Raw genomic sequence first — 26053 nt, forward strand, 5'->3', positions numbered from 1 at the left:
ATATTAATTTTTCAATATAATGTAACATCTAAACTAATTTGTTTGGAATTAGGGTGGCCATGTACTTTGTAACTATTACACCGCAATAAAATGTTAGTTAAATATTAGTCAATCATTACAGTCTTTGTTAAACACTGCAGTCTGCCAAATCAAGGGTATAATCCTGCCATAAATAAAATTAAAATAATTAGTCTTTAGTCTGACCTTGGAAAACGGAAAACTACCAAAGGAAATGTAATGTACCGTAACATAATAGTGCAAACTTCCCTAAATTGCATTATTTTATGAGTCAATATTAAACTAGTCCATGGCATCCTTCCAAGGACACTTCTTTGGGAGTGCAAGCTTCCACATCATTGGAACTGCCATTCATTGGCCTAGTTTGCACATAATGCTAAGCCAAACAATGGCTTATCACGAACAAGCAAACATACAGGTATCTAGAGTGAAGACTGCAGCTGCTGTGCTGTTCCTTGGGCTACCTTGGGCTAAACTACTGTTTGACTCATCATCATCATTATGTCCAAACCTAGGATTGTCGTTGGTCTAAACCAAGAGCAAACCTTCGATTGCACCTTGTGATATGTCTGGACTGTGAGAAACCATGATAATTACCGGGTATTTCATTCATTCATTCATTCATTCCCCACCCATCTGGCTGGGTTTCCCCAGCCATGAGCTCAAGCTCAAATGTAACCCTAAGCCAAACATGAGTTGTGTGGAAGCAGCTAGACCAAGGGAGGAGTGTGGCAGCTGCAACTGCAGCATTCACTTTGGGAACCCTCACATTTGCTAGTTCTTTCTAAGCCATGGTTTGGCGGCATAGCGTTCTATGCAAACCGGGTCATTGTCAGTGCTTTTAAAATTACTGTCATGTGGATTTCCACCTGTGGTGTGAAATGTCCATGCAACATCCATTCATAAAATGGTTTCTATTGTCGTCAGTTGGGAAGAAAAGTTATTCATGGGTTATGAGAGAGATATTATCCAATACAATATTATATATAATACTATATTACTGGAGAAGTGTTGGTTTCTAAAATTTCCAGTCTTTAAAAAGATACAGTCTTTAAAAGAGCAGTGGCTAACCCCTAAAACTTTCTTTGACTTGCCCAAGGCCTCCCAAATTTGTAATAGTAGTAGTAGTAGTAGTAGTAATAGCTCCCATGGATCTTGCACTTCAATGCCATCATTACACTTTTGTGTGTGTGGGTCAGTTGCTCTCCATTCATTAAAGAAAAGAAACATAAACTTTTTTTTTTACGGGTCTCCTGCTGTGATACTGTGATGTTAAAACAGTTTTAGTGCCATCCCATCCCTCTTTCAAATTCATTGATTTAAAGGCGTTGAAAATAACAATATGTATTTTTTACACTGCACATGAGAGTAGTGATTCTGTGATGCTGAAATTTTTTTGTAATCCCATAAGACACCCCCCCCCCAATTTATTCCCTTTTCCCAGTTCTCACACAATACACATATGTGCATTAGAAAGGTAGAGGGCTGATGCAAATAAACATAAAGAAATAAGAAAAGCAGTAAAGTTTTGTTTATAACCATGCATATGCAACCCCAGGTAATTCAGAACTCTGGGTTACACTATGCTGGGTATTTTGGGGGGGCTTCTCAACTCATCAACGATTGCCTCAGTGGTCCTCATCTGTTTCTGTTGCATCTTAGCTGCTCCTGGGAAGACACAAGCTCGATTCAAGATTATCTTGACAGGGTGGAGAACTGGCCCCAAACTTACAAAATGATTTTCAACAGAGATAAATATAAACTTCTTCCTTTAGATAGGAAATACCAAGGACACAAATACAGGATGTGTGACACTTGGCTTGGCAGCAGTAGGCATGAAAATGATCTAGGAGTTTTAGAGACCACAAAGTGAACACGAGTAGTGCACAGGCTTAAAAAAAAAACCCACCTTTTTAAAAAGCTATAAACAGAAGTATCATGTTGAGGGATTCATATGTGTGGGTGCTAAGGAAACAGCTTGAGCCCAGAGCTCTTCTCCTCTCCTGACTTAATTGCACCCCATAAACTGGTCATACCAACAAAAACCCTTCTCAGAATATCCACTCAGGCAAGATATGCAACAAGGCACACCGACCAGTAAATAAAATAAATATTACTACATACTTTAAGCAGTAGTAAAGTGGGGAATTAGATGGGCAGCATAACTGAAGCCTCTCAGATGACAGCTAAGAATAAATATGTAGGTAAAGGAGATACAGCAACCCCTGTTTCTGACTCACTTGAGATGGTTTCCAGCCAAATTGCTAACCTGCATGTTGAAGTTATTAAAAAGTGGCAATATGGGTTCATCACATAAAATCAAGAAATTAAGAGGTTGGCTAATAGACATAGAAAAAGACATAGGTCAGGCAAACTCGGCCCTCCAGCTGTTTTGGGACTACAACTCCCATCATCCCTAGCTAACAGGACCAGTGGTCAGGGATGATGGGAACTGTAGTCCCAAAACATCTGGAGGGCCGAGTTTGCCTATGCCTGGGCTAGGTTTTAGTGACCAGAATGAGCCAGATTAAAAAATTAAAACCCAGAGAGAACTAATTTTAAAGCTTGCTGATCAGGAAGACTGGGTGAGAAGACTGTTAGGACCTGCAGCTAGAAAATGCTAATATGATTCCCACCTACCTGGTAGGAAGATTGGGTGCCAAATTTGACTCTCTTCAGACTGGGTATTGAGAAAGCTCACTGAAGCCTCAGCGGGAAGCCAAAAAAACCCCACCCTTCAAGGGATGTAATAGTAGCATTTGCTACTATTTGCTACATAAAGACATTCTTATGCAAACCCTTAGGAACAAGGGCCACATTCTCTTTGTGCAGGATTTGAGTGCAGAGACGCTAAGGAGAGGCAGGGCTTCCAAGACTGCCACCAAACAAGAGAAGCAGGGATCAGGTATCACTGCGGATTCATTCTAACTGTGAATATTGATGGTAGGAGCTGTTTGACAGTGGAAAGATGGTGTAGACTTTCATCCTTTGGAACTATTGAAGTGGGGGCTTCGTGGCCACCTATCAGGGGCGCCGTGGTAGTGAATTTCCTGCATTGGCCTGGTTGTGGCGGCGGGGGGGAATGCACTCACTTTGCATCTTAACGCAAACCTATTTAATTCATACTTCCCAAACTAGCATGTGATTTCAAAATACAGTTATCCTGGGAAATTCACACTTTTTGAAATTTTGAGATACAGTTACCCAGCCAAAGATGCGTGCATAAATGCGTATATTGGGTCGAGTTGCGTACAAAAGATGATATTAGTAAAACATCCACATGCGAATGCAAATGGATTTCTGTGTAAACTTTGTTTTAAAATCTGCAAACTGATGTGGAAATGAGAAAAAAAAACTGAATGTAAAAGGGCGGAAATGAGAAACTAAATGGGTTAAGTTAATCTGTGCCGGAGTTGAATTAGATCATGGGTGGGCAAACTAAGGCCCAGGGGCCAGATCCGGCCCAATCGCCTTCTAAATCTGGCCTGTGGACGGTCCAGGAATCAGTGTGTACATGGGTATAATGTGTCCTTTTATTTAAAATGCATTATTTGTGGGGCATAGGAATTCGTTCTTTTTTTCCCCTTTTTCAAAATATAGTCCAGCTCCCCACAAGGTCTAAGGGACAGTGGACTGGCCCCCTACTGAAAAGGTTTGCTGACCCCTGAATTAGATTATCCTTTAGGTAACACTACGATTCCTTATTGTGACAATGCGTTCAAACAGCCAGTCACACATCCCAAAGCTATGCTTCATCAGTTCGCCACCTCTGCTTCATCATATGTGTGCATTTATGGAGTGGTTGTCATAGAAGATATGCCCACTGCTGCAGCGATGTATTTCACAAGTTTTTAATTGCCATTAACATTTTTTTTTAAAAAAAGGATGAGATCACCTTGCATTCTATAAAAGCATGATTCATGGGCACAAAAATAATGTAAGAAAATGAGCTATGCTATGCCACCCTAGTCCTTGAAAACAGAAGGCATTATGATGAAAAGCCGACTGGAATTAAAGACAAACAGAAATTTGGGAGGCGAGGGAGGAAGGGATGAATGCAGCAAAATCAGCTGAAAACCTTCATAGTCGTGCTTTAAATCTGCACAGTACTTTTCCATTCATTTGAATTATATTTGTAGCAGCAATTTTCTAACTCCTGGGGTGGGGGGAAACATATATCAGCTGCATTAGCCTCCTGTTGGTATATTTTTATAATTAGATTTGTATCTGGGATGTGTATGTGTTTTGTGGTGGTTATCCTGCAATCACACGGCAGCTGCTGTCCTCTTTCAACAGTGTTGCTTCTAAAGGTTTTCCTTCATTCTGCAACAAAACCTCACTGAAAACATCTAGTGTGCTCGTCTTCCACATCCAGTGCATTCTAATAACACATTTATGTATTGAGGTTTCTGAGATCTCTCATTGAAGTATTGCAGCTCTCTAGAAGTAATGTACTCTTAATTGTCACCGAATGGCACTGCCATCCCAAGTATTTTCCAAACGGTTCTAAATCTGGGGGGCTCCATCTTTCTTCTCTGTCCTTTGTAGTGCTGAATATCCCTGTTAAGCATTAAGGAACCTTTTGGAGTCAGCTCTCCATGAGAATAAGTGGTCCATGAGATGGAGGCACCTTGGAGCCTAGGTGCATTCAGCTGGATGCATAGAGATTCTTCCTTCAGGCCTTCTGCGTCAGTACATGAATGTCAGGAGCAGAGTTTAGTGTATACAGAGCTGATGGGGCAGGTCTAGTGCATATGCTGAGTTGCATTCTGTGTGCAAGACTAGTGTGTTCTGAGAACTTATGGAGGACATGTTGTATTCTCTTCATTTTTGTCCTTGCTTCTCTTTTCCATCTGCCCTTACTCTCCTGCACATTAGGCCCTGCCTATCTGAAATGACATCTGCATTATGATTTGTCAGCAACATCCCACCACCATATTGCCCTTCCACAACATGTAGTGCTTCGGGTGCCGACCCATGGCTAGTTTTGATGTAGAACATACGCACACGATACAACTGTACAACCTGGTGGCATCTCTATACACTGTGGGGAAAGGAGGCAGCAAGTCTTCATTTCAAGTAGTCTGGGGCTGACACGGCCGACCCACCCATGAGGCAAGGTGAGGCAACTGCTTCGGGTGGCAGGATCCACAGGGGCAGCAGATTCAGCCTCCAAGGAATGCATGGTCTGCTGCTCCTGTTGTGTTAGCAGCAACAGCTGTGGTGTCTGCTTGGAAGCTGGATCTGCCTCAGTGGCCCACCCCATGCCACATCTACAGTGGCCTCTTGGTGACTAGGAGGTGCTGCTGGTCTCCTTCCACCCTATTTCCTGGTGTAGATCTTCACCCCAACTTCCCTGTATGAGGTGAGCACCATTTATGGTTCCAAAATGCCTTGGGCAGGTCTTGTTGGTTGATGATTATAACATGCAGGTTGTGCCTCTATTAGGAAAACTAGGCCCCTCTGTCCAACTCCTGGAGCACCCCCAGTTCCAATCTGATGAAGTCCAAGCATCTTATTCATTGTTCTATCACTCTACTCAAGGAGTGTGCTGTGAGAAGTGGACCTTGATGGTTTTCATGGTCACAGGGCACCACTTTTGGATCTAGATGGGGATACACAATATATTTCAAGAAAGGGTGATCCAGGGAAAGCTGTTGGGAAGGTATCCTTAAATTTTGTGTACAGTAAGCTTAGAGGATTGCAATTCATTTCCCTCAAAGACGTACCTGACATCCGAATTCTTTAAAATGACATGTTGAGGCAGAGCTGAAAGAACTAGGCATATATGGATCCCTGTACTGACTGCTCTGTCTTCTTTTCATCTCTCCTTTTTCATATTCAGGTACGAGTTTCTTTATCTTTTCCTTTCATCCTTACATTGAGCACCACTTGGCACAAATCCTGTTCTGTTTCCAACTGTGGCCATTACAAGTTCATGGTATCTTCTTCATCTTCTGCTAAACAGTCTTGCTCCTCTTATCTCATCCATGCTCCTTTTCCTCAACCATGTTGTCTTTTTGCAACCTTTGAGTCCCTTCATTCTTCCATCTTTCTTCAAACCTTTGCCACGTACATTTAAAATACATTGACATGGTTAAACACAAATTAAATAAAGAAGACAATGAAGGAAAAGTGAGCTGTCATCAATTATTAGAAGAACACACCTCACTTATTTAAGATAATGAACATGTGCTCGTTCTATTTTGATGTGGGTACATGTAACATGCTTCAGTATACTGTAAATTAATAATATTATATGTATTATTATTGTTATTAAAATGAATTAGGGTCTAGGTTTTCCCCCCCTTACTAGTTCTAGCAATGCTAGAAAAGGAAATATATGGGAAAATACACATGCTTCCATCTGGTTGCCAATTTGAAGGAAGAATCAGAGCAATCTGTAGCAAACGTAACCAACAACTTACAAAAATGGAATCAATAATTTTGCTTAATCATAACTGACTTATTCCTTCATTTGCTGTACTAGAGGAATCAACTCTACAGAGTGATAATAAAGCAAATTTGTTCAATAAAGATGCAAAATTCACTTCCTAGAGCACTGGCCTTTGAAGGATACATTGAAATAATGGTTCTGCAAACATGAGATAGGCCTCCCTCATTCTACCTCCCACCTGCAATGTCTTTTTTCTTTGCTCGGGCCAGAAAGAAGAATGGAAATAGGTAACGAAAATACTGGATAGCAGCTTAAAAACATATTGTGTGGTAATTTTCCTTACCCGGAGAGGTAAAGCGATCGTCTGTAGTTCCTACCTATATGATAAGTAAGGATTGCACCCTAATGCTGCAGCTTGACCATCTAGGAAGGTGGGGACCATGATGGATATTGCCTGACTGTTTGTCCAGCAGCTCTCCACATGGTTAGAAGTATCGCATGGCACCACATAGCTAATGCTTATTGGCTTCCAGTGCAATTCTGTACATTCTAGCCTGTGAGATACATAGCACTCGGAACTCTTGTGCTGATCTCAGAAGAGCTGAACATCAAATGTACAACGCTGGGATTTTCTTTTCTTTTTTACTTGCAAGGTTGTTTATATTGAACCCTTTCCCTAGGGAATTTAGCTCAAGTAGTTGGACGTAGGGACGCGGGTGGCGCTGTGGGTTAAACCACAGAGCCTAGGACTTGCCAATCAGAAGGTCAGTGGTTCGAATCCCCACGATGGGGTGAGCTCCCGTTGCTCGGTCCCTGCTCCTGTCAACCTAGCAGTTCAAAAGCACGTCAAAGTGCAAGTAGATAATAGGTACCGCTCTGGCGGGAAGGTAAACGGCGTTTCCGTGTGCTGCTCTGGATCACCAGAAGTGGCTTAGTCATGCTGGCCACATGACCTGGAAGCTGTATGCCAGCTCCCTCGGCCAATAAAGCAAGATGAGCGCCGCAACCCCAGAGTCGGTCACGACTGGACCTAATGGTCAGGGGTCCCTTTACCTTTACCTGGTTGGACGTGTGACCAGTTACTCCCCTTTCTTTGTGAACTGCTTATTTAATAATTTAATAATTACCTGGAATTGTTTTCAGAGTGAATTCATTCAGGAGAATTCATTCAGGGTTTCTCCCTCCCCCCCCCCCATATCATGATCATTATTACCATTATCATTGCTATTAATAATAATGATTATAGCACACCTTTCCTCTCACAAGAACCCAAGTAATTGGGCAAAATGAGGTTGCAGTGACATGAAATAGTCTGTATATGCAGAGAAGCTTATTTGCATGTAGTTTGAATTTCTTAACATATGTGTGCATAGTAGCTCTCTCACAAGTTGGTGTGTTGCTACATATATAAAATGTAGTGCTAGAAAATGTATAGTTGAATCAGTATACTAAAACTTGTGCACATGTGCTTTAAGATAAGATAAGATAGAGATATATTTCACATGCTAATGTATTCCATCATTGTTTCATCAACTTCAAATTCTTAATTCAGCTATATACTTAAATGGAAGGCCAAGCTTTTAGTTCTACTGCTGCATTCTAGAATCTTCTTTCCCAATCACTGCGCTACTACAAAAAGTTTTTTTCCTTTTATGCTTAGACTTACCTATCTCTTAGAGTGGAAATGATGTTTTTGTTTACATGCTGTAATAGATAGATAGTTGAAGGTCAAGTAGCTAAAAATAAAAACAATCTCCTGTGCAACAGAGAGAATCATTACTGCTTTGTTAGCCAACAGGAATTGAGTGAGAATTTTAGAGTCAAACTACACATTATTCAGAGCGAGGTGGTTGACTGAGGTAATCAAATTGGGAACTTTGCCACTCCGTCTGCAGATATGGTGTTATATTTTAAAACGCCCCCCACGTAAAAGTGGGGAGAAACCCTCACTGTACGTTGCAAAACAGGAACGTGAGGAGGGAGTTTTCATGCAGCCCTTTCCCCCGTGAACTTGTTTAGTACATGCACAGAACTTATTTACATGGGAGAAATGTTCAGATATAAGACCCCCCGCCAAAAAACCCCTGCAGTTTGAAGTGGTAAAGTTCAACATCTGAAGGAACATCTCCAACCCACTAATGTTCAGTTCCAAGGTCCTTCTGGCATTTTGCTCATTGCGAGAAGTGAACTTACAGAGAACCAGGCAGAGGGCCTCCCATCAGATGTCAAAGAGATAAGCAATTACAGTGGTGCCCCGCAAGACGAACGCCTCGCAAGACGAAAAACCCGCTAGACGAAAGGGTTTTCTGTTTTGGAGGCGCTTCGCAAAACGAATTTCCCTATGCTTCACAAGACAAAAAAATCTTGCGTCCCCCCCGGCGGGTTTTTTTTTGCTTTTTTTGCCCTTTTCCTAAGCCGCTAAGCCGCTTATCAGCTGTTCCGCTGATAAGCCGCTTAACAGCTGATCGCTGGAAGCCGCTTGACAGCTCTAGCACTAATCCACTAAGCTGTCAATGGGCTTGCTTCGCAAGATGAAAAAACCGCTAGACGAAGAGAATCGCGGAACAAATTCTTTTCGTCTAGCGAGGCACCACTGTATACGAGTTTCTGCAGACATCTGAAGGCAGCCCTGTATCAATAAGTTTTAAATCAGGCATAGGCAAACTTGGCCCACCAGATGTTTTGGGATTACAATTCCCATCATCTCTGACCACTGGCCCTGTTAGCTAGGGATGATGAGAGTTGTAGTCCCAAAACATCTGGCAGGCCGAGTTTGCCTATGCCTGTTTTAAATGTTTGATCTTTCACTATGCTTTTTGTATTCTGTTGGAAACCACCCAGAGTGGCTGGAGCAACCCAAACAGATGGATGCGGTATAATAATAATAATAATAATAATAATAATAATAAAATTATTTATATCCCGCCCTCCCCAGCCAAAGCCGGGCTCAGGGCGGCTAACAATAATCAAATAATCAAACAGTCAAATAATCACACATTCAAAATATTCATTATAAAAATTACTTAAAATCAAATTAATGGCAACCAATTAAGCAATATTCTATGCAGGTTGCCAGAGGAGGGAGTCAGGCTGCGCCCTGACCAAAGGCCTGGTGGAACAACTCTGTCTTGCAGGCCCTGCGGAAAGATGTCAGGTCCCGCAGGGCCCTAGTCTCTTGTGACAGAGCGTTCCACCAGATTGGAGCCGCAGCCGAGAAGGCCCTGGCTCTAGTTGAGGCCAGCCTAACCTCTCTGAGGCCTGGGACCTTGAGGATGTTATTATTTGCAGACCGTAGGTTTCTCTACCTACTAATAAATTCTGTACCTAGTAATAAATTATCATCATCATTATTATTTATAATTCCAACTAACTCCTGCTGGATCAGACCATAGGACCAATTATGTTTTTTTTGGCCAAATCTTTTATTTATTTATTTTTACTAATTGAAACATATTAAAACAAATTTAAGGACCATCTAGTCCAGCATTCTGTTCTCACGGTGGCCAATGAGATGCTTATGGGAAGCCCTGAAGGAAGACCATAGTACAACAGCACTTTCCCCACTTATAAATCCCTTAAGCCAGGCCTAAATGATGGTGTATTAATCCACTCTCCTGGAGCTTTCTATAACTAAGACCTTGGTATTCTAGGAAATATGTTCTTAATTTTTCATCAGGAGCCTTTGCTAGAAGTGAATACTCACAGCTACCATGAATTGGATGGCGTTACTGGGATTTGAAATGCAATGCACTTTAACATTATTTTAAAAACGGGTGGGCGTGGGCAAAGAATGTGATGTGGATGAATACTCTCCGAATGAGTAAAAATGAATGGCAGAAACATTATTAATTTTTGAGTGTTGTATCAAGTGCCCTTCATGTAAATGAATTTAATGTCATCAATTGTTATCGGCAGCATGTGGGCTGAGATGCGTATTACATTTATGTTAGGATTTTGGCTGCAGCACGATGAAGTGGGCTTATGAATTGCAGTCGAAATGGTCACAGGTTGTCATGCATGCATTAACATATTGCCTTTACATTTATTATATACCCCGTATTAAGGTTAAGGAAGATTATTTATATGTGCCTCAAGTGTACATGGTAACCTTCCAATCAGCAAGCCCTAGAGGCTCAGTGGTTTAGACCACAGTGCCTAACCATTGACATGGTAACGTACATATTTATCAGCAAAATAAAAATAAAAATTGTCAGGCCCATATCCCAAGAAGCTTACACTCTAAAGGGGGGTGGGGACTGCAGATGGAAGGGAGAGAAAAGTAACAGTAAGAAGGGATGCTATCCTTCAATGCTGGGCGTTAACAATGTATTTACTTTGGAATCCCTGTTCATCTTTATCTTTGTAAAGGGGAAGGGAGGAAAACATGTTTTTGAAAGGTGTGCAAATCTGAATTTTCTAACGAGACTCCTCCATCCTCCCACTCCCCCACAATGTTTGTCATGCTGTTCGTGTTGAGAGGAGATCTGTGCACAGATTGGATCCATTACTGTGCTGTTTATGATACTCAGGTTCTCAGTTCTTCCTTGACAGTCCTGTCTGTCTCCTGTGAATGCTTGTGGAAGTAACACATGTTCACTGAGCAGAGAAAGAATCCTTCTGTTCACACTTTCCCTTCCATTTTATAAATGCTCCTGAATTAACAATGCACACATTATGTGACAACATGCGATTCTGTACTTTTCAAACCCAACTTGCTGCTCTGGCAGAAAAGTGCAAAATCTGGGGTGCTAATGACAGACTAAGATGCACAGTGTCCTGGAGATTAAAACGTTCCCTAAGTCTGCAATTATGTCAATTGTTAGCTCAATGTAAAGAGACACGTTTCCCCATATCCTTTTTAAACAATGTCATAGCAGAGCACAGAACAATTTATTTCAGTCTCTGAACCTAGAAATGTGAAGTCGTCAGCTGGTAATGTCTGGCCGTTTAATAACCATCTGGATGGATTTTAAATCAATTGGCAAATCAATACAATGTGACAACGTTGATCTCCCCTCCCCAATTTCCCAACTGTTGGATAATTGTTTGTTTAAAGAAAATACTACTGGACCCTTCCCCTAGCACAGTTCACCAATTCAATGTATTATGAGAAGTTATGTAGAAGACCCCCATCAAATTTGTTTTTCCCTTTCAATCTGTATAAGCCTTTATTAACTTGCAGCATTGCTGGAGGTCATGATAACTGGAAAAGTCAATTAATATATTGTTTGCTGGCTTGCTTTCTTATTATTCAGTCGCTGCAAACAGACTGCGCAGGCTGATCATTCAAATTCACCTTGCCATGCACACAACAGCAAAATATATTTATAGCAATAACAGCAGCATTTGAACAGATGCTACGTATTGTTACCAACATCAGCAGCCTCAACTGTTGCACTAAATGCCTCCATTAAAAAAAAAAAAAGTGCTGACAAATTCAAAGCAAAACAAAATAGATTTTTTATTGATATGTTTTACTTTGCTGGCAGACCAGAGCAAAGGTTTTCTGAACATTTAAAAGATGAAAAAGGTGAAGATTCCCAGAAGCGATTTATCTTGAAGCGAGATAACTCTAGTATTGATAAAGAAGACAATCAGGTTGGTTCTCGGTTCGAGAGTTGCTGAAATTCATTTTTTTATTTCCTTTTTTTCTTTTTGGAAGTGGGCTGACTGGTGTTCTTGATGTTCCTTTGTTGTTGTTTATGCTGCTGCTGCTGCTGCTGCTGCTGCTACTATTACTGCTACTGCTGCTTTTCCTTCCTGCACATCTTCCTCTCCTGCTCCCCTGTTTTTGGCACACAGTGGAATAGCATCGGCCATAAGTGTGTTTGCTTCAGCAGTGGCAGTTTGCATGGGCAGTTTTGCTTGGCACAGGACATGCTGCATGCTGAGGAGTGATTTGGAATGTTCAAAAGGCCCCCCCGAAGCCCATTGGGGGAAATTTTTGTCAGCTGCGCTTTGGCAAATGTCTTTGTATCTCTGTGGGACTTCTTTCAAACTTCTAGAGTCATGCCAAGCTGGTTGGAGATTAACACGGACTAATAACAGCCACCAACGGGTAAAATGTTACGACGAGACCAGATTGACTTTGCAGCCATCAATACATGATTTTTCACTTGTGGGGGGGGGGGGATTCTCTTTGTAAACCAATTTGAGGTCTCCCCCCCCAAATCAGTGTATAAATGTCATGAAATAGCAAACAAACAAATGATTGAAAGATTCAGGACCGCCCCCTTTATCATAAATGGAACCTGTTTGCTTGTTTTTGCATGTATGTGGCAGAAATCTCCCCTTCTGTGTGCTGCTTGTTGTGTCCTCCTGCACCACTAAAGGTAGCCTTATGAAACATGCTAATATATGAATATATGAATGCTAGGTAGTTTAACAGCCTTTTGGGGGGCGGGAATAAACCTGTGATGGAAGTGAAGGTTTTAATTCAAAATAACATTTTTAAAAAGGAAGAATTGAAAAAAGGGTTTTTGATTCTGAAGGAGTTTTTAAAGGAAAATTCGCGAAGGTAAGCTAATGTGTGTGTTCTCGTTTAATTTTGGGTAAATCCAGCCGCTTGACACCAGAGAGCATCTCTCCGCCTCCTACAAAAGATACTGTTTCCTTTCCCATTTTTCTTCTGCAGTTTGTTGCTGCACATGATAACACAGCTGGTTTTCAGAAATGGAGAAGAAGGGTTTAGGGAGCCCAGATTGCAAGCAAGGAAGGTAAAGGAGCGGAGGGAAGGTACAGCGCAGTTAAAGGAGGAAGGCGAGAGAATTGCAGCTACGGGCTAATGGCAGATACAAAGCTTTGTACAGGGCAATATCTTCCCCATTAAGCACCTTAACATGTTTTATTGCTTTCTGGACTTCACTGCGATGAAAGTCTGCATTTCCTCTCCAGTTGACGGTAACAGCCTAAGGATTACTACAGAAATGATTAGAACTCTTGTGCACAATATTCTCAGAATCATTTCTCCTCATCTGTGAGGCTTTTTCAGCCTTTGATATCACTCGCCTTTCCACGTTCTTTTCCTTCACTTGATTTGATAGCTGCTGCTGCTGCTGCTTCAATAAATTAACAAGGGAAGTTTGACAAATGTGCTTTCCCCCCTCACTAGCTGGGAGCATCCTGAGTGGAACCAGCCAACACACCTCTACTCTAGATTGTGGATTGATTTCCAAATCAATCATGCTGCCTCATCTCTTCTTATACAGAAGAGCTCAGTGGTAGAATGCGTACTTTGCAAACAGAAGTTCCCGGGTTCAATACCTGGCAATTCCAGCTGACAACGTCTCAGAAAGCAAGAGGGGGCTAAAACATCATTTAAACCAGTGTTTTCAAACTGTTTTCGGACTACAGTTCCCATCATCCCTGACCACTGGTCTTGCTAGCTAGGGATGATGAGTGTTGTAGTCCAAAAACAGCTGGAGACCCAAGGCTGGGGAACACTAATTTAAATTATTATCCTGTACACCTTTAGTACACACATGTTCCCAGTGTAGCTAACTATGAAAAATAAAAGAAATGCAGTAAATCAAGGTGTGCCAAAGACCTTGGAGTGTTGTCTGATAGAGCAGATAGGACTGATCTAGATGGACCAACAGCGTGGCTGAGTATAAGGCAATTCATATGATCAAAGAGAAGAACCCACCAAGCCAATGCAAAGTAGAAACATTCCAGTAGCATCTAGATTGATGCTGTAAGGTGCATAGCATAACACCGTGAGTCGCATGCCACTTTAGGAATGAGACAACACAATCATTCTCGTGCCTCATTTGTTTAAGTGAACATTTATTATTCTCGGCTGACAGTTACTTAACTGCAGTTTTTAGCAGCTCAACTTATATAATCCTCCTGGTTTTTTTTTATGCTCAGCAAAACAGAATTCATCCATTTAGAGATGACAGACGAAGTAAATCAATTGAAGAGAGAGAAGAGGAGTATCAGAGGGTGAGGGAGAGAATATTTGCACAAGATGTGAGTAGTTGTTTTAATTGCCTCTTTAGTGCCATATCTTTATCAGTAGTCAGCCAGTAGCCTCCCACTCTGACACTGTGGCAAGATTGCACTTTGTGGCAGGAGACAGTGGAGGGATGTGAATTGATCGAGAGGGGGGGAAGTTTGATTATGGATTTATTTATTTTTTGCTCTCTTTTTTTTAAGAGGACAGAAACTGAAATGATAGAAGAGTTATTAGATAAGATTAGCTCCAATAGGGCAGGCGTGCTGAACTTGGTTTCCTTTAATTTTTAAATCTCAGTGCATAGGAGTCATTCTGTAACACCCAGATGCAGAACATGGATTTAAATAGGCACTTTCGTCCACCATCTTGTTTCATTGATCCAGGAGTGTTTTTTAAAAAAGTTGTTAGAACTATTCAAATGGGAGTATGGAATAGTAAACGTGTGATCTAGCAGCCATTTTGGGGGGATATATAAATCCATTATCTTACAACAGTAGTAGGATAAATGCCACAAGGTACTTCACTTACCATGTTTCTGCCAGATATGACCGTTCCTTTCTAGGGCTGACATTGAGGCAGCAGTTCTGTAAGTTGGAAGCAAAGGCCAACTCTCCTATGCTCATTGGCTGAGATCTTTGGTTTCATGATCCTCTGCCCACCCTTTGAACAGTTTTGCAACTTAAAGAAAATGAAAATGCTTTATGAACTTTTAATTTAATGAATGCATAAGTTGTACTTAAACTAAAAAGAAAGAAAGCAAAACAGACTATCTAAAAACGGGAGAAATATCTCAAGCAGAAGCCGATATGTTTTTAATTGCAGCATGAATTGTCCCTGCAGAAAAAGTCCCCGCGATGAGCTCCTATTTTTAGGTATATCTGTATCCACCCTTGCAGATCATGCCATCGTTTGTGGATGCTGAAAGCTCAGTCCAAAAAGTAATCTCAAATGAACAAGCATTTAACAAAAATAGGAAGGGCAATTTTGGTGGAAGGGTGGCTTCAGAAATATTTTGAGAGTTGGTGTTGGGCTGAATCTAGTTTCTAAGGCTAAGTTTCTGTTGAATATTAGCCTACAATGGATCAAAAGACTTTTCAGAAGGACAGCCACCCATCCCCATTGCAGTAATCCAACCTTGAGGCAACTAAGGCACGCTTCAGGAATGAGTGCAACCAAAGCTCAGCATAGGCACCCCAGGAACACCTGCCCCCTGAACCTCCATAAGTGTTCCTAAGCTGTGAACCTAATTTTTCATGGCAAGTCAAACCCCATCCATAAAAGGCTAAAACCCTCTTCCAGAGTCTTCTTCCTGATCAGGAGCAGATACGTCTTGTCTGGATTGAACTGCAGTTTTATATTTTTTTAGCTCCCATCCAACCCACTGCCTCCTTCAGGTACCAGTTCAGAACTGTAACTGCTTCATTGAGATTAGATGAAAAAGAGAAAAGGGGCTGTGTATCATTCATATTTCAGTGAAAATGCAGCCCAGACTTTCAGACTACCATTCTCGGTGAGGGACAGAATCAGTCCCTGGCTGACACCATCTGGTACAACAGTGACCAAGGTACTGAACGGAAAAACTCCGTCACCATCTTCTGGAACCAACCCCTGGGGAAGAACTGGAACCACTGCAAAGTAGTAACCTTCAAACCCAGATAGTTTGAACCCAGATAGTCAGATAGTTCAGAAGGATGCCATGGCCAATGGTACTGAATGCCACTAATATATTCAGCAGGAGCAAATGTCCTACCTCTCTGGTTCCCAGTGTAGATTCTGTACCAAGCAACCAAAGGTATTTCAGTCTCCAAACCAGACATGAACCCAGATTGAAATAGGTCTAGATTAAGTTGGTCCAACTTCTCATGCCAAGTGGGCCAGAAGAGTACTTCAACATGGAACCGATGGGCCGTGGGCCCACTGCTTTGTCACATGGGGGGGGGAGCAAGGCAAACATTTGATGCCCCCCCAAGCCCTCACCCCCAAGCCTTCCCATTCATAGTTTGAAATACTAGGCTAGATAAACAAATAGTTTGGTTCTGGTATGAGGCTGCCTCCTATGTACTTAAGAGTTTGGTTGTGTCATATAATTTCAGCTTGAGACCCAAGCTAGTTGTTACTCAGGTGAAAACTTAAAGTCTCCCAAATGTTCATTACTTTAATGAAAATGAAAAGCATAAGAAGTTTGTTTTTGAGCAGAGGAAAGCTGAGCTGAGTGGAAGGCTGCTTAACTCTTTCCTCCCATTTGTCTTCTCAAAATCACCCTCTCCAACCCACTTTTCTCCAGACTTCTGCCCAACTCAGTTGCTTAGAGCATGGTGTTGATAACTAAATACTTTTTGCCTTAAATGTTCTGATGTATAAGAGTCCTTTTCTTTTGTACCTATGTGCTTTCAAATGATAAAAAGGTAAAGGTAAAGGTACCCCTGCCCGTACGGGCCAGTCTTGCCAGACTCTGGGGTTGTGCGCCCATCTCACTTAAGAGGCCAGGGGCCAGCGCTGTCCGGAGACACTTCCGGGTCACGTGGCCAGCGTGACATCGCTGCTCTGGCGAGCCAGAGCCGCACACGGAAACGCCGTTTACCTTCCCGCTGGTAAGCGGTCCCTATTTATCTACTTGCACCCGGAGGTGCTTTCGAACTGCTAGGTTGGCAGGCGCTGGGACCGAGCAGCAGGAGCGCACCCCACCGCAGGGATTCGAACCGCCGACCTTTCGATCGGCAAGTCCTAGGCGCTGAGGCTTTAACCCACAGCGCCACCTGCGTCCCTTTTCAAATGATAGTACATGCTAAAAGGTCACAGATTGTGCATCAGAAAAGTTAAAACCCAAATTAAATCTGTTTCTTGCAGTTATATTTTGCTGCAATGTGTTTTCCTAGTTGGGAAATTTTGGCCCACGTTTATCCTAAAACTTCATTGAATTATTTTTTGGTCCAGATTTATTCTGATTGTTTTTTGCACTATTTATTGAATCCAATTTGAACTGCTGAGTTGGTGCCTTAGTCCAGTTTTCGATTTTTAAATGAGAGGCAGGCACTGAGTTTTTCAGCAGCTATGATTGGGAGTAGAAGATAATACTAGGCATTTAATAGGCATTTGGGATTTTCCATTCAGCAGAATCAAGAGAGCAGCTTGGTCTATTTTAGCCTGTATGAAAATGATGAAATTGTGACTAGATATTTTTCAAGATTAGCATTGCAGATACTTCTCCTCCAGTCTCTTATACATTCAGTTGATTATGAAATCAAACTAATCCCATTTCAACAACACATCAATAACTATCAGGATAGCTTTTGGCGGGTTTTGTTCAAAGTGTGCAGTAAAGTAAGCCAATCCCACCCTCATTGTACAAATATTTATTCATTTAGATATAAAGTAAAGCAAAAACATTTTTTCAGCCTACCAGGTAAGACCACAAACATTTTAATCTTAGGCAGCCTAAAAGTATAGCTACGGTAACCAATTACACCTTTGTAAAAATTCAATATAAAAGTATTGTCAAAGCAATAATTCTTTACAACCCTTCTGTGAGGGATAAATGAATATTGTAGTAGGTTTAGAAAAGGTATTTAATAAAGTATATTGTAGCTGTGGCATTCCCTTTCCTTTTGTGAAAGTTGGGCTGCCAGGCTGATTTGAATCTAATATGCTACATTAGAAACATGTTTACAAATCAAAATTGCTCCCTCCAATGTAATGAATGATCACATGATGCCATGCTATTCAAATTAGAGGTGAATTAAATCTTATAACTAGGGCTGCCATTTCTAAATCTCCCAAAACAGGGCATTGTATATTATGCAAATCAAATATGCAGTTGAGCAAATTAGATTAATTATGCTACTTTTACTACTGTTTTCAGCTGGTGCGTCACCTCTTCTCATGCAGAGGTGCAGCAGAGGCAGTGAAGAAAGGGATATGGAAGTCCCATCAAATTTCACTGCCTGAGAAGTAGCATTTTTCATACATCATCTGAGGGAGGGAGCAGCTACCTCCCGTCCTTCATTAACAGGAACATAAAACTGAAGACTGACAAAATATAAAAAGGGAGATCACAATGCTGTTAAGGCGCGCTGTCAGATATCTGTGTTCTCTAATACCTGTCTCTAGTGTACCAGCAAGTCATATTTTGGAAACTCAGTGGTAGACCACATGCTCTGCATGCAAACAGTCCAAGGTCCAGTCCACATTGCCAGATAAATGTTCAGGAGTGAACCAAACTAAGAATTTGCATGAGCAGAATGAGTTCCGCTTGCACAACAGAATTTCCCCTTACCTGCTCTGGGTGGTTAGGGTGAGGGGAACGAGAGCAGATTTGAAGTTTGGGGGGGGGATGCAAGGGACGGAGAGGGAAGGGAAATTCCATTGTGCAAGCAGAAGTTATTCCATTCATGCAATGACTTACCGTATTTTTCGCTCTTTAAGACGCACCAGACCATAAGATGCACCTAGCTTTTGGAGGAGGAAAACAAGGGAAAAAATATTCTGAATCCCAGAAGCCAGAACAGCAAGAGGGATCTGGCTTATGGGATAGCCTCTTGCTGTCCTGGTTTATGGGATAGCCGCACGAAGCCGCTTCTGGGCAGCGGGAGGAAGGCTCCCCCAAGAGCTGTGCTCCTTTTAAAGAGTGCACGGAGCGTGTGTGCGGCTCTTGGGGGCTTTTCCCCAAGCCCCCAAGAGCTGCCCACACGCTCCACGGGGCTCTTTAAAGGGAGCACTGAACAGAGCCTCCCGCCTGCATTCGCTCCATAACACACACACACACATTTCCCCTTACTTTTTATGAGGGGAAGAATGCGTCTTATAGAGCGAAAAATACGGTACTTCAATACAACCCAGAAGCAGCAAGTGCTGGAGAGAAAACAATATTGGGCTATTTCAACTAATGGTCTGACTCTGTAAAATGTGCAGCTGTGTATGACCACATGACATTCACGCCCTGCCCAAGTCATCCATGTGCTGTCTCTCTACTGCCATTTCTCCTGTTTGCTTGGTGCTTAAGCATGGGGCAACTTCCACCCATTACAGCACCTGTTTGTGGGTCAGTTCCCCTCCCTCCAGTTCTGTATGAAATCTGTTTTGCTGTGGAGTACAGAGTAGATATTTTAATAGGTCCTTCCACATAGGGTAGTATCTCTTTGGATTTCTCGACTTTCTAGATAATTACTACATCCGTTAGGTATTCTCCAAAGCAAACGTCTACAAACTGTGGTATATTTGCAGCAATGAAGTTCACAACTGTAGCAGCCCACGTCTGAATGTTTTAACCCACAACAATAACTTTTCTAAACCTCCTTTTTAAAAAAAAACCCACCAAGAACAAAATCTGTTCTGGCTGTGGCGTTGAGAGGGCGAGTGCCTGCAATCTGGGACATCTCCAGGGAATCTGGATATACCACTTGCAAAAGTTCACACTTCATGGATGCAAATATACAGCTTATGTTCCAGCTCCAACTGGCATCAATAACCATTAGATAGCTTGTGCTAAAGTGTCCATGTTTGCTAAATATATATGACCCTGTATCCATGCTATTTTCCTAGAAAAAGAGGTGTGGTAGCTCACCATGAACAACTCCCTTGTGCTGGAACTGAGTTCCAGCGAGTACCAGCTGAAAGAAAAGTCCTGCCCTGTATTTATATTACATTTGCCAATATAGACCCTGAAACTGGCAGTGAGATATCCCGATTAAGGACAGCAGAGCAGAAATTACATACAGCAGCTTTTTCATTTCATTTTAATTGGAAATTTGCAATGAATAAATTATGAACATGAATAACACCACCGTAGCAACTTCCCTTGTTTTTTTAATTATAAATTGTGTTTAATTTATGCTGTCCCCACCCTTCTGATACGCCTCAAATATCTGCTTTGGCATCGCTACAAGCAGATGTTGTCAGGAGAAAATTGAACAGATTGGCAGCTGTGTAAACAGAGAGGCTTGGGTTGCTAAACAGAAGATACAGGGATGGGTGATAGAAGAACTGGAGAAGAAACATACAAAGGACACTCTTTTGCAAGGAGGGAAATAGGCAAGAGTAGCAGTCTGGTTTTTCAGCAGAGATTGTGTGACACAAAACCCTCTGTTATTAAATGTGTGTGCACACGTTTCTCATGAGTGTCCTATCACGGAATGTGTAAATTTATTTTTAAAAACCGTAACGCCTCAATACCTCTTAAGGAAAGCCTTTACTACTCTGCTATTATTACTAAATTTACAGCCATGGCACATCATCACAGCACTATTAGAAGGCAACATTAATAAGATCTATTCCCATTGTTTCCATAAGAATCTTGATGTACTGGCCCGTCTTGGTTTTGTTAAGCAATAGTCACATTTGAGGGCAGCAGCCAGACACGGCCTTCTTTCAGAAGGATGCTGCATTTTATCATGGAGTGCCCACCATACTTCTCATGCAGTACCCATTGACAGACCAATTCTCCATGAAATTATCTATTTATTTTGTTTAATTGAACATGTAACGAATTCGATGTTGTTTAGGATTTTTTGTGAATAAGTACATACCTTGAGCAGAGTAATGGAGCAGTCACATGAACGATTTAAAACACAGTTCAGTTAAGTAATATGAGTGAATGTGGTCTCCAGAAGAAGGAAGGTTTAAGTCAGAAAGAGAGAGAGAGACCATGCACAAAGGGAAAACAAGAACAAGCAAAGGGGAAGAACTCACTTATTTGTGAGTTTGGAGAAGAGATGTCCATACCATTCTGGCAATCCACCTTGTCCCAGTTTCATTCAGATAGATAGATAGATAGATAGACAGACAGACACATACACACACTATATACCATAATAAACATATTAGAAGGTTGTGCTTAAATCTCACTGAAATCAATGGTGTTTAAGCCATAGCCAACTTGATTCATTGATTTTGGTGGGATCCAGCTAAGTCTGGATCCAGGTAATAATTTTTTTAAATCATTATCTCTAGATTTGTGATAGCTGCAAGTTCAGAATCTTGATTTTACGATACATATAAGCACTTTTCTGTTGTTTCCCCCCCATGTGGCTACTACTGCACAAGTTGGAGGGGGCCAACATGCCACCATCACCCATGCCCCCATTGCCAAAGTATTGGGGGCTGAACTTCTGTGGTGGGTAGTAACAGATAGACTCCCTGTGTAAGGTAGGATCCTACAAGAACAGGGTTCTAAGTCCCACAGGGCACCTGTTCAAGTATAGCAGGTTTCCTGACACAGTTGTTCAGGCTGCAGCGCATGGGACATGGAGGAAGGGGCTTCCCACGATCCTCTCCTTCATACAGTGGTAATGATATTAGGGAAAGGGGGAGAGAATGACTAACTGAACAGGGAATTGCTTGCTTAAGCTACAGTTGAAGGCCACCTGAACCCCAGCTCCAAACTGAGTTCTTTATCCACACTGCTTTCTACATAGCCCCTGGTTATTGTCTGTGCCGCCCCCGCCCAAGCTCTTCTTGCGCCATTCAAATAGTTTCACAAGGTTATGTTAACGAAGCACTTGATTACAGATAAAATAGCTTACACGTCTTCCAGAAATATTAACACTATGGATTGGGAGGGAAATGGGAAATTAGTGTCAGAAGAAAAGACTTCTCACGGGAGATTGTAGGACATTTTCAGCATGTCGAGATAGTTCAGCGGGACTTGAAGCAAATGCATTCATGCATTTGCATACTGAGGTTTTTTGTCCAGCATTCATTTAAATTTGCGATTGGCGGGCAAGTGAAACATTTAAAGGTAGTGTTAGCAATTGCTATGCTATGATAGCACAAGCATTAAGCAAATGGAGCATTGCATATAAAAGAGCAAAGTGAAACTCAACATGATAATAGCTAACTTGCTTCCCCCTAAAGCTTGTCAGCGCTTTCTTTCTTAAAGACAACAACAGCAAGGGTAATTTAATAAACTGTGTCTGTCTTTTGTGCCACGGAGACCCACATCAGCACTGATAAATGCATATTCCAGGAGATGGCATGGCCTCGTGCCAGCTTCTGCAGCATGGAAGATGAACGGAGCTATTATTGAGAGTTTATCCATAAGACTGTAATGCTGATCACACCGATACCCTTCAAGATACTGAAGAGGTAACAGTCATCTTACACTTTTCAATAACTATTTAGTGCTGTTTACCCTTATTCCTGACATGAACAACAGCAATTTTCATAAGCTATGTTCGCTCCGCAAACTTGACCTCATATGCACATCTGAGCTCTTCTAGTCTTCTCTGACACAGATTTCTGAGCCGATTTTTACATCCGGCATGTAGTGCAGAAACACAGACAACACACTAATACATTTACACAACTGACAACAAAACTATGGCCTCTCTGAAAATGAATGCCATCAAAGGTGGAGAACTATATTGCATGTTTTTGTTTCATCTTAGGAAATACAAATTAGTTAATTAAATGAAATGGGCAGCTTAAGATAAGTAAAGCAGCAAAATGGGGGGAAGTATTGGGGTTTTCCCCCACATGAACATATTTGTTATTCTCTCCATGCTGTAAACTATGTGTCCTTACAGCCTTGTTTTCTTGTGTGAAATTTGTGTGATCAACACTGAACAGCAAACGAAAGTTTTAATGAGTCAGGCTCATATAAGCCATGAGAGACCTGTATTATTACATTGGGAGTTGGGATCATCATCACTATTACAGCTTGTAAATGAAATATCTGTTACTGTAAATTGCCACAGCCTCCTTGGCCTCAGCCAAGCAGCAGTTGAGTTTATGCAAAATGCTTCAGCCATATGTATTTCATGAGGAAAAACTAGAAATGAACATGGATGTCTGTGATTTATCACAACAGTTTTCGGAAGCCCCTTTCTGAACATCCTGTAAAAAAATTTTGAAAATGAAAATGTACACAGTAGCTGGACTTTCATAGCACTAGAATTTGATGTGGCTTATGATGTAATTTGAATCATCTGCAGTTTCATAGTTGTGGAAGCAATGGACCTGATCTATTCCTTGCTTTTGTTCTCGCTCTCTGTCTCTTATTCATTTTCACTTCTTTTGTTTAAATTCACTGCAAGTTTGGCTGAGGGTTTTTTCTTTCTTTCCGAAAACATCTATTGTGCTCGTTATGAACAAAAAACTAATGGGAAATGCAGAGTCAAAGGCAATGAGAATAATTCATGGATTCAAACAACATTAAAATGATAGATTCTTGGCAATGGAATTTATTTCTTGTGAAATTATTTTCCATCCAGGACATGTTAAAGTACCATTAGCTTTCTTAAATTTGTTTCTTATAATTGAACCATGCAGGATTAAAAACTATTCTACCTGCTTCAGCTTCACTCACTCTGTGTTTTATTAGCTCAGCATATTTTCCTTCCATTTGTCTCTCATTGACTTCTTGGCTCCAGTCAAGAAATTAGCTGTTCTTATGCCCCACTGAAACGGATAAATTAGTTGCAACATACCTCTGATTTCAGCAGGTTTTAAGCACTTCTAAACATATTTGTTTTGGAATTGTTGCTTAAACACCTCCTATTCTTCTCAAAAAATATCTGAAACCTGTACTCCTCTGAACTCTTCTGAGATAAGAAATATTGATATATGGTTACCCCCACAAAAACAACCTGTTATGGATTCCTTGTTAACAATTGTTTGAGCATTCATTGTATCCATGATGCATGAATATGGAAAGTAATTCTGGTTTCAACCTGGAAAACTTGGATGTGAGGGTTACCTTGTTTACCAACCAAAATGTTTTTTTATTTGTTTATTCGTTTTGTCTTCCAGTCAGTTTGCTCCCAAGAAAACATTTTTCTGGATAACAGGTAAAAATGTGCATATGGATGGTATATATTTTGGGCTATTTACTTATTTGGCATATTTTAGACAGGCCTTCAACTTGAGTTCTCAAATATTGCCGTGAAAAAACAGCATAAGCCACAAAATGATCTAATTCACAGGTCAGCCACAAAATAGCAGCAACACCAAAGTCACAATAAATGGGAACTGTCCAACTAACTCTTACGTCCCCCAAAGCCAGATGAAACAGATATGCCTTTAAGAGCCGTCAAAAAGATGTCAACATGAGATACAAATGTATCTCTAATGGAAGGGAGTTCCATAACCCAAAAAGGCCATTCTACAAGTTGCCATGGAATTTGCTGTGGTTATAGATGAAATTATCAGCAGAATTTAAGGGATGTGTTGGCAAGTAATGGGAGAGGCATTCCTCCTATGACCTGGGTCTCAAGCAACGGTTGTGGAGTTCAGCTCAGAATGATCCCACTGGTATTAAAAGCCTTTCTCCTGCAGCCTTCTGTGCTGCCTCCTGGAAGAGATTAGGGGGTGGTCATAGGATCTTCATGGGGGGGGGGACAAATGAAAATTACTTCTTCACCCTTTTCTCTCAGTGGGATTCCTCCAATAGATCAGGAGCCTTCCACAGATTCCTTCTATTCATGGGAGGCGAAATCTGGACCCAAGTCAGTATGTTTTAATAGCCTCAATTTGTATTCTAATCCTACTTTGGCTGAGGGATCAGTTAATTTGTCCCAACTTAAAGTAACTAGCATGGAGTATATCAGGCATAGGCAAACTCGGCCTTCCAGATGTTTTGAGACTACAGTTCCCATCATCCCTGACCACTGGTCCTGTTAGCTAAGGATGATGGGAGTTGTAGTCCCAAAACATCTGGAGGGCCAAGTTTGCCTCTGCCTGGAGTATACGCAAACATTAGAGCAGAGGAATACATAGCATTTGGCAGAGGTTTTCAGTTTAAATATAAGCGAAGGGGTATTGAGATGATATATCATTTAATTGATGGGATGCACTTAAGTCACTAATTTCTTAGGTGTGTTACATATTATATTAGTGATTAAAAACAAATGCATGCACACACACACACTGGGGAAATGTAACTAGTTTTTACCGAATATCCAAGGCTGTCACAAGACATCATAGTGACTAAATTAGAAAATCCAAATGGCTCTTTTCCATTCCATTAATTAATGTGAGGAAGAATTCACTAGTAAGGTCTCCAGTGCAAGGAAATGTCACTGGAATAAATGGGAACTTCACCAATGGACAGCCTCAAAGGTTTGATCTGGATCTCTCCCACCCTTAATGACAGGTAAAATCTGCCACCAGTGGTGACCATTTCACCTTAGAACAACTTACAGTATGTGAATATTCTGAGTTTCAGAGGAGAGCTCATGCTGTCTTTCTCAGATATATAAATGCTCTTGACTTGTGGAAAATGGAATTATTCTGGCTGCAATTACATTACTGGAAAATAATGAGTGTCTTAATGTTATCAGAGCCTACTCTAGTGTCACATTACGGAGTGATGCACTACCATAAATAAATATATATATATCTATAGCAAACATGTTGCAACCAATGCAAAAATAATTTATAGAAAAGGGACTGCCATTCAGTGTGCACAAATCAATATCAAAGAAGAGAGTCCAAAATCATCCTTATGGCTCCTGCACTAAAGCTATTGTGCCTTTTACTGCAGTCTTATTTAAAAAATAAGGAGCATGATAAAAAAAATATGGCTATAAGATCTGAAGCATCGAGTTAAATCCAAGTTTTCAAAATGCCCTGCTTTTTTAATGTGTTTCCTTCCTTTTCATTTTCATCAGGCTCTTGGAGGATAGCATATGCAATGAAACCCTTAAGAAAAGGCAGCTCTTCAGGTATGCACAATGCAGATCATTAAG

General features: G+C 41.2%; 1 protein-coding gene across 23 annotated transcripts in view; it reads left to right on the forward strand.

Moving 5' to 3' along the window:
- ARPP21 (cAMP regulated phosphoprotein 21) overlaps nucleotides 1-26053 on the forward strand; it is a 250687-nt gene that overhangs the window by 148709 nt on the left and 75925 nt on the right. For 18 of the 23 annotated variants that reach the window (XM_083705682.1, XM_083705683.1, XM_083705676.1 and 15 more), the window contains 4 exons: nucleotides 11905-12013; nucleotides 14285-14386; nucleotides 24117-24154; nucleotides 25976-26029. In XM_083705682.1, the coding sequence (XP_083561808.1) occupies nucleotides 11905-12013; nucleotides 14285-14386; nucleotides 24117-24154; nucleotides 25976-26029 (303 nt within the window). The remainder of the gene's footprint in view (nucleotides 1-11904; nucleotides 12014-14284; nucleotides 14387-24116; nucleotides 24155-25975; nucleotides 26030-26053) is intronic. The other 5 variants (XM_083705671.1, XM_083705674.1, XM_083705670.1 and 2 more) reach the window with 1 other exon arrangement.

Source organism: Podarcis gaigeae, assembly GCF_964106915.1.
Source record: "Podarcis gaigeae genome assembly, chromosome: 12".
In the NCBI taxonomy this organism is placed as follows: Eukaryota; Metazoa; Chordata; class Lepidosauria; order Squamata; family Lacertidae; genus Podarcis; species Podarcis gaigeae.